The following is a 10,140-nucleotide window of genomic DNA, read 5'->3' on the forward strand; positions in this document are numbered from 1 at the left end:
TGTGGTTCTTGTCCTCTGCATACTAGTTTTCCCCTTACCTACTGTATAGTTACCAACAGTTTGCCCAAATTGACCCCACTTTCTGAATTTGAATCCCATTGAAGTCGATGAAGGGAAATTTCTGTAGTACATTGCGTTTAGTCTGTGGCCAATGATAGGTTGATTCCAGCTGGTGGCCATTGGTAGCCTCTCATTGTTTGCTGGCTAGATTGGCTAAACCAGTGTTTCTCCACCTTTTTACCATGGAAGAATGAAATAAGTTTCAGGTCTTCAGGGAACCCCTTCTATAATTATTATATCCGCAGATCACAGTATATTAGTTTAGCAGTCAGTGGGAAGAATTCCTCTTACATTGCTGGCCATTGGGAAGAATGTCACCCTTACAGATAGCCAAAAATATCATCAGGTCACTTATACTGACCTGAGATTCATAAACTGCTCATTGATCAAGAAACACCTAGCAAACTCCAGCTTCCCTAGTTCTAGAAGATCTGTCTTAGATTGTAAGCTTCTTTGCTCGGGGTTGTTTTCTCCTTCTGTGATATAATACAGAGAGAGTATGCAAATGTGTCATCTGCACCCCCCTGTGTATTGAACAACAATGCATAATATTTTGGCACTTTATATAAAATATAATAAAAACAAATAACACAAAGTAAAAAAACATAAAAATAATAATTGGGTGATAAATAAGGCTGCAAAATAAATTGTGTTATCTCACAAAGGAACCCAATAAATGATCATACTGGAAATAAATATTCATTCACACAATCTGCTTTGAGTTGACCCTTGCAGGCTGCAGTGCCGAGCTTGTCAATCAAAGTAACAAAGCAACCCCATATGTGTGTTCCTATCCCGTCACCTGCAGAGAAGAAACATCTGTAGGTTATCCATCTGGTAGATATTTCTAATCTCTTCATTGGAGTCTCTAATTTCTGTATGGGAATATAAAGCAGCGTTCATGTACCAGGACACAAGTGCTGCCCGAGATCTCGTTATAAGATATCTGCTCTCGGATACGTCACCTTATTATAATCGGTTGGTAGAATTGTTTGCACCGTGTTTTAGCTCTGGAGTTCTTCCCGTCTTATGTTTGGAAAATGTGAGATTCCTCAGTCAGATAGTTTGGTGCCTTTGGAAAAAAAAGAAACATGAATTATTTATTGTTTGCGCACATTGAAGGAATATCTCCCCAGACTCTCTGCGGGTCCTGGGCTCAAATAAGTGTGAAAAGCGATGTATTGTGCTATCCTCCCGCGAGGGGCCTTGTCCCCATGGGGGTAAGATGGGAGATGGATGGGTTGGTTGTGTAGCACCTGCCTTCCGGATAAGAAACGGGGACAGCTGCAGCCTTGGGTATTGTCATAGACTTCAAGAGCACTTACTTCCCAGGGAGAAGCCAGCTACGGGGGAATGAAGATGTCGAGCAGCCAGGAAATATCAAGGTCAGGGAAAAGCAGAGCGGCATCCCGTGTAATAGGATTTGGAGTCATATTGAGTTATTGGGAAGCCTAATAAGTTTGAACATGTTGCAATGAAGATGCGGCCCCTGGCTCCCGGCTCCAGAGCTCCTGCTGAGGAGTGCAAGAATGTGTCCTCAGCTGTACTCCTATCTTCCTTTAAAGAGACCCTGTCATACCAAGAAAAATGTTTGCTACACACAGCCCTGTAAAATACATTTACAATCCTGCAGAATTAAAGCTGAACTTCCAGATCTGTGCATTAGTCAACTTTGTCTTGTGCAGGAACTTCCTGTAATACAGACTGGTCACTGCCGCTCTCCCTTGTTGTGTGAGGTGACTAGTCTTGTATCCGCCCCCTCCTGCTGTTTTCTGTAAGCAACCAGTTTTCTGTAAGGCCCCCAGATCATAACACTGCCCCCACTGGCACCCCAGATCATAACACTGCCCCCTACTGGCACCCCAGATCATAACACTGCCCCCCACTGGCACCCCAGATCATAACACTGCCCCCCACTGGCACCCCAGATCATAACACTGCCACCCACAGGCACCCCAGACCATAACACTGCCTCCCACAGGCACCCCAGATCATAACACTGCCCCTACAGGTACCCCAGAATATAACACTGCCCCCACAGGCACCCCAGATCATAACACTGCCCCTACAGGCACCCCAGATCATAACACTGCCCCCACAGGCACCCCAGATCATAACACTGCCCCTACAGGCAAGCCAGATCATAACACTGCCCCTACAGGTACCCCAGATCATAACACTGCCCCCACAGGCACCTCAGATTATAACACTGTCCCCACAGATACCCCAGATCATTTCATTGGCCCCACAGACATCCCAGATCATAGCACTGCCCCCACAGGCACCCCAGATCATAACACTGCCTCTCAAAAGCATCCTATAACAAAAAACCACATCCATATTCTCCCCAGATCATAACACTTTCTCCCTATTCACCCCAGAACATAAATTCCCCACAGGCCCCCTCAGATCATAACACTGCCCCCCAACAGGCATCCCAGACCAAAAAATTACCACCACATTCACCCCAGATCATAGCACTGCCTCCACATTTACCCCAGACATAACACTGCCCCCACAGGCCCCCTCTGATCATAGCACTGCCCCTATACTGGTGTTACATAAATCCTGTTTTTTATTATTATTATTATTATTATTAGAAATAATAATAATAATATGTACTCCAAATCATAACACTGCCTTCACAGACAGCCAAGATCATACCAATGTTTCCACAGACACCGCAGATCATACCACGGCCTCCCTAGGCCTACCAGATTATACAATGCTTCCATAGGCTTGGGTTTTTTTTTTCCTGGCATTGTACGTTACAGTATAGTATAGAGTCACAAGGACTGTGTCAGGTGAACACTGGGATAAGCACAGGCAAATATTGTGTATATACAAGAGACATATAAACGCTTAGTGTAATCTTATGTTTTGTGTGTTTTTTCCAGATCTGTGCAGTAATCATATGTAAAAATTTTCCTCTGTGTTTAACACCGGTCACTGCTGCTCTCTCCCAGACTGGTGCAGGGTGACTGGTCTTGTCTCCACCCCTTCTGTAGTTAGGCTGCCTGTGGTTGGTGGGTCTGCTAGGCCCCTCCCACAGCTCTGCTCCCTGCACAGTGTACAGCACAATGATGGTGTCACTGCTATTGATAGGTTAAATCTTTGCAGAAGTATTTCGTGCACACAGAATTTAATTTTTTGCACGTGGAGTTGAGCATTTACCTCTGGGTTCCTTCCATGTGCTGTCCCTGCAGCCTTTGCATCCTCAGTGTGTCCCTGCAGCTTTACACTAAGTTCTCCAAGACTGCAGAGAATACTCTTTTATCAGTAAAACTAGGTGATCCAAAAAACCTCCAGGATTGAAAACATTTGCTAACAAATAGCAAATTACTTTCAGAAATCCATTCAAGGTTTCCTTGATCACCCAGGTTTTCTGATAAAAGTGTATCCTCTCCTCCCCAGTCATGGAATGCTTTAATAAATCAGGCCCATTGCTTAAGAAGTTTCTATTGGCTCCTCTAATAAAGTTGAACTTAATGCAAAATTCAGTTAGCACATCTGTCCTGGTTGTATTGCTTTATTTGTGCCCATTGGAAAGACTTTCTGTCTCTACTGGTCATGGTGGTTGTGGTTTTGGTATTTTTCAAATAAACTAGGTAGAAGGAAATATTTTTTAGTTTCCCCTTGCCCAGTGATCAGACTGTAATTGTGTAACAAGTAAATATAGAAATGTTCCATATAGAGAACTCTCTTCCCCAATATTCACTGTAAGATCATTACAAAGCACAAGGGGGCACTCTTTGTGTCTGGAGGAAAAGAAGTTTAAGCTCCGGATAAGGAAGGGATTCTTCACTGTAAGGTCTGTGAAAATGTGGAATCGGCTCCCTCAGGAAGTAGTTTCAGCAACTACTATAGATTGCTTTAAGAAAAAGCTGGATGATTTCTAGAAGCACAGAATATAACTGGGGATTAAGGATTTAAAGTAAAAATAACAGAGACTGCTGATCAAGGGAACATCCTCATGGAATCAGGAAATAATTTTTTTTTTTCCCCTGTTGGAGCAAATTGTACCCGGGGTTTGTTTTTTGCCTTCCTCTGGACCAACTACGTCTTGTAGGTTTTATATCTGGGATATGTTTATTTCCCTAGTGGTTGCACATCCTGCATAGGTGCCATAATGTATATGTATCACCTTTCAGCTGGCATGCAGATGGCAAACCCTGCCAGAGCAGAAACAGCAGTGCCCAAATGGTAATACGAAAAACATTTTAACCAAATTTTACCAAATTTTTACCATTTTACCAAATTAAAAACCACCAGCCAATGGGAACACTGGAAGCTTGGCGCTAGCGCAGTTACTAAGTACATGAATGACAACATTCCTAGCAACATTCCCACCATTCAGAAAGTGTTTGTGCAGGTAAACAACTAATGAATTCATTTCACTCAACCCAAACTTGGCTGATGACTCATGTTTCAGCAAAATGTAACGTCATCCTTTTTTATTTACAGGAAATAAAAATAATAATAATGCAGCCACAATATCTAAGGGCTGGTATGGTGCTATATATTTGATTTATGGTATTGAATTCAATATGGTTTACATTGTATGAATACAGTCTTATTAAGGAGAAAATAATGTTGTATTAAGCATTAAACTATTACAATGTTCATTATACAGAAGTTACACTTTATCATACTTTGCAGAGAATCTGCACCAAAATGTTGCTACCAATGCATAAAATGTATTTCATAGCCAACTAGAAATGTGAAAGGATAAAGAAGGAGCCAGTTTTATGATGGGGACCTGCAGCCATGTTGCCGTATTGTTTTCTTGGCAGAAGTATTGGATCCAGGCAGAGCTCTCGTATTATAATTCTCAATGCGCAGACACTTTGTGGTATTTCTGCCACATTGGTCAGACAATTAAAATACAATGTGCTTGAATAATATGTCTATATGGATCTGTCTTTGTTAGAAGAAACTCATTGTGTCCTCTCTCTCTTTTCATTTCTCCAGGTCAGTAATGGGCTTAGATAAGGAGGCTGACCTTGTCCACATGGAGGCCCGGACAGCTGACGGATGTGAGTGATTAGAGATGAATCATAATGGAAATTGTTGGCTTTTCCTCTGCAGAATTATGTGCTTTTTAATACCTAAAATTTGCATTTTTATTGACCGGCATAAGGTAGATTGCTCTGTAGCCGACGTGCCGCTCAACTGCTTAAAACTGCACCTGTCATCCGTAGTGAAGACCATCAGGTGGAGTTACCAGGGGGTCTGATGCAATTCTAAGGCAAGCTTAAATTTATTGTTCCTAAGCCTGCAGACAGTTGCTGATTCAATTTACAAGTTTGCTACAATTGGAGACCATTGGTGGAGGCTACCATTGGTGACCCCCCCATAAAATATGCCATGATAATGACTTTCTGAGGCACTGATACTGCTGCACTGGTCCACAAATTCAGCTTTGTATTTTGCATGCTGGTCCAAGCAAGATTTAAGGCCAGAGATAGCCAGGTTTCCAGTGTTTTCAGATGGTGGTTAGTAGAGGTGCTTAGAACAATAAAAATCGGAATTGGTATTTTTTAATACAAAAAGTGTAATAAATAGTATACCACATTTAGCTGTACGATGGCCATAAAGCTCTGCTATACCTGTCAAGGGCTCAAGTCTCAAACTCTGAGCTCTGAGGTCAGAATAGTTTAATTTCAGCCAGAACTATCCAACCACCACCAATGGTCAGCAAGATTAGCTCCATGTGTTTTTACTCCAGCAATTCTCCAACTAAAATTTAAATTTTGATGTAGAACACATACAATTCAGAGTTTTTTTGTAATTAATTACATTTTTTAAAGATTTTAGTGACATAAGAGAAACAAGGTGCTTATGGGCACCAGACTCCAAGCAGCGATAGCTGACAGCTTGTTTGAAGACCAATGATATCACAAAGCCCTATGTGTAAAGAAATGAGAAAAAGCAAAAAGAATCTGATCACCGTACTCTATTAAGAATGGCAGAGCCTATGTCCAAAGGAATGCTCTATACCACAATGATTTTTATATAGTTATTGAAGTTCCCGGGAGAGCCAACACAATTCAGGGATCTGCATCCACTTCATCAGGGCTGATATATTTATTAGGGATGAGCAGAGCAGCTAAAATCCACTTTTGTGAAATTTACATGGAGATGCAAGATAATTCAGGGCTAATAGGCAAATTACTGTAAAAAATGTATAGTGAGTGAGGAATTGCTATAAGGAACATGTAGCAATGACAATTTAAAATTGCTGTGCAGCATGGAGAAGGTGTTTTCATGAGGCTTCAAGTCCAATATTTAAATGCACAAAAGAAATATCCTAAATCTGTTCACTGAGGCATTTATTTTATTTAAAGAGGGCATTTCATTCCCCCTAAATTTCACTAAAATACCCATTCAGACATGGAGCCTGGAAGGCCTGGAAAGGGAGGACAAGAAGCTTGTAAGCCACATGCCCCCCACATTGTTTTTATGTAGGACTTAATGTGAGGACATCTCCCCCAATTCTGGGACCCCTCCCAATGTTGATAGAGAGGGCCTCTTCTTCACAAAAAAACAATGTTGGGGTTTGTTGGGTGACCAGATTTGTGCCTCCCATAGGAATGAGTACAGGGGTATATTAATGCCTCCATTGTACACTATGCAAAAAGTGCTTTATGACATTAAAACCCATACTTAAAAATAAATAAATCCTATTTATGTCCCTTGAATTAGAACCAAGGTTTATCATGTTGTCCAGAGTTACCTATCTGATTCATTACTAGAATAAGTAAGAGTAACGTCATTGACCAAACTGCTCGGCTATTGAAATGACACTTGGGAACATTTAATTAGATGGAACTGATTGAAAACGAAAGCACAATTGTCGTGGATCCGTTTCATTGGAGAACAGCCACATGATGGAAACATTATGTAGAAAATCCACATTAGAATGGAAATAGCACAAATGGAAAGTTCATCCCCAATATTTAATAATAGAATCTGAAGCACAATATCATGTTATTCTTTTGAATGCATTAATACCAAATATTAAACATTTTTTTCAAGGTATAGAGGATTTTTTTTGGCATTACTCATCCCTTTCTACTTACCTTATATAATGTTTGTCTGGTGTGTCCCCTTTGGGGTGCAGGAAGTGATGGAAAATCTTTACCAAAAAGCTAAATAATTTTTTCAAAGTTGGAAAGGGTTGAAACATTTCTCAGTAGTTTTTACTATCTATGTCTTCTTGTACAGCTGACAATCACTCTCCCTATCTTTATATGGCTATCACAGGTTCAGAAAATTAGGTAAATCCTCCTAAATTAGGACATACATTTTACTATTCTCTACTCCATCCATAAGACAAAGGATCGGGCTTGTGGCTGAGTTGTTGGAGGCATGACATTTGGTATGAGCAATAGTTTCATACACACAAAAAGCTTTTGTACAGAGAAAATTGAAAGTTTGCATCATAGTTATATAACAATGGCAGGTAATGATGAAACTGTGTTTTTGAGAATTAGAATTGCAACTATATTATATGAATAATCATATTAATATAATAGGATAAGAAAACGATGTTGGGTATCATAGGATAGATTCATTTTTTCTCTGTTTGTTGAAAACAAAGTTACTTTGTGCAGTTTTGTTAATCCAGTGATAGCTTTGGCATTGTATATTGCATTATATAAAGTTTTATTCACGTTTAGGATAGGAAGTAGCTTGTGGTTATGTCTACAGTTTTTTGTTAGCTTTCACAGAACCTTAGGCGATCCTAACCCCAGGCGGTTAATTTTGCAAATTTTGATCAGAATTTACAAGATCAATCTCAGATCTGCAACTTTCTGATCCTCACCACTGGCAGCTTTGTGTAGTTGATATTTTATATGCCGCTAGGGAGATGTACAAAGTGAAGAGGAGCGGGCCAGAGCTTGATATTGCTGTCTGCAAATCTCCATTTCAGGGCTGCCATGGAACTCCTGGATCTTTCCCTATACCAAATAATAATAACTGACTGCGGAATACAGAAGAATATTGACTTTACTACAATGGCAGGTTGAAATTTTCCTCGCTGCTCCTCTGGCCCCAGAATGTGACTGAACCATGAACATTCTCATGTACAAAGCAGGATCAGTGGTGGCTGTTGGTTCTGTATCAGGTTCTGTATCTGGTTCTGTATCTCGTACCGTATCTGGTTCTGTATCGTTCATGATGACTATGAGCATGCAAACACTGCCCATCCTGGAACCAGTAGAGAAGTCTATGGGACCCAGGAATAAGTTTATTAATTCTCTGATCGGAGACTTGCCAGGCCTACTTTAATGGTGGCCCCAATCAGCAGCACATGTTTGAACTTTGGGAATGAAGAGGCTTACCTGGTACCTCTAATTCTGGGCCATGCGAATAACTCATTTCCCTTTCACATGACCATGCTGGTAATTGGATGTTCATCATACTTTGATCTCTGCAAGAAGTCATATATTCCTGTTTTATCAGTAAGCGTCTTGATCTCCAGTCCAGTGGTGGGGATAATGCTATCAATCTGTTGCAGGTGGGAGAAACCATTTCCTCAGTCTCCTCTCTCAGTATTCAGACTGTAACACTGTAAATATGTTGCAGCAGAGGCTGATCCGTTTCAGAACTTCTATGGCACCGGGATTTACATGGTTGTGTCATCTCTGAGCCATTATTTTCGGGAAGAAGATGGTGACCCCAGATGATGTATGGTCAGAGATAGCTCTGTCCTCCCCCCAGACCGAGCTCTGCTGTACAAAAAAAAAAAAGAGTTTAAACTCAGCTGCTTACACTGATTGCCTTAGAAGAAAATACATAATTAATAAATACGAAGCGGCTTACATTTGTGTCTTTAATATCTGCCTGGAGTTTAGCTGTAATGTTGTTTGAATGAAAACATTACTGGATCAAAAGGTATTATTTTATCATCTTCCTAGAATTCAGAATACACTTTAAGACAAAAGGTGACAAAACTGGTCAAAAGTTGAGCTAAAAGAATAAAAAATGTAACATTTTAAGAAAATATTGCAGGCAAATAGAACTTTTTTTTCCCGTCAGTACATTAATTGACTGCTGAACCCCCTGAACCTCGGGGAGATTGCTCTCCATTGTTTGCAGGAAGAATACATAATTGCACTCAGTATCTAAGGCAGGTTTTTTTTTAAGATATAAATGATTCATTTATTTTACCCTGATTACTGGTAGGTGGAATTCCAATAGCCCTTCTATCTGTATGGTAATTAGCCCACGCCATTTACTCACTGACTGCACTAGAAGATCACCTGAGCGTGCTGTTTGCTCACGATATAAAGGACCAAGCCCGTAGCATATTCTCCTTTGGCGTCTCTTTATTTGCATTTCGTATTTTATGGCGTCGTCGTCTTATGAAAGACCCGGCACGAGTATAGCCCCCGCACACTAGAATACATTTCTTTAAATATTTGCCTAGATTTAATTTAAACCTCAGGAGTTTGCCGGTTTAGTGGTCCGGAAAGGCTTACATTAAGCTTAGAGTAAACCAACAAAGGAGGAAAAAAATATAGGCAGACTTATTTGAATACTAAGCTTTAGAAGCTTGCAAATGCTGGGCCTATTCTCTGGATATCTACTAGCCCTTCCCTGTGGGCATAAAAATCAGGAATGAATGAAGGCATAACGAACACTACAGCATAACTTTCTTTCTCTTTCTTTCTTTCTTTCTTTCATTCTTTCTTTCTTTCTTTCTTTCTTTCTCTCTTTCTTTCTTTCTCTCTTTCTTTCTTTTGTTCTTTCTCTCTCTCTCTCTCTCGCTCTCTTTTTCTTTCTTTCTTTCTTTCTTTCTTTCTCTCTCTCTCTCTCTCTTTCTCTCTCTCTCCCTCTCTTCTTTCTTTCTTTCTTTCTTTCTTTCTTTCTTTCCTTCTTTCTCTCTCTCTCTCTCTTTCTTTCATTCTTCGCTCTCTTTTTCTTTCTCGCTTTTTTTCTTTCTTTGTTTCTCTCTTTCTTTCTCTCTTTCTTTCTTTTGTTCTTTCTCTCTCTCTCTTTTTCTTTCTTTCGTTCGTTCGTTTGTTCGTTCTTTCTTTCTCTCTCTCTCTTTCTTTTCTTCTCTCTCTCTCT

General features: G+C 40.3%; 1 protein-coding gene across 1 annotated transcript in view; it reads left to right on the forward strand.

Annotated features, from left to right (window-relative positions):
- The window catches only part of SORCS3 (sortilin related VPS10 domain containing receptor 3), a 319,319-nt gene that overhangs the window by 191,640 nt on the left and 117,539 nt on the right, over nucleotides 1-10,140 (forward strand). The window contains 2 exon segments of the mRNA XM_072423933.1: nucleotides 3,516-3,524; nucleotides 5,032-5,096. Coding sequence (XP_072280034.1) covers nucleotides 3,516-3,524; nucleotides 5,032-5,096 — 74 coding nt within the window.

Source organism: Pyxicephalus adspersus, chromosome 10 (genome assembly GCF_032062135.1).
Source record: "Pyxicephalus adspersus chromosome 10, UCB_Pads_2.0, whole genome shotgun sequence".
Lineage (NCBI taxonomy): Eukaryota > Metazoa > Chordata > Amphibia > Anura > Pyxicephalidae > Pyxicephalus > Pyxicephalus adspersus.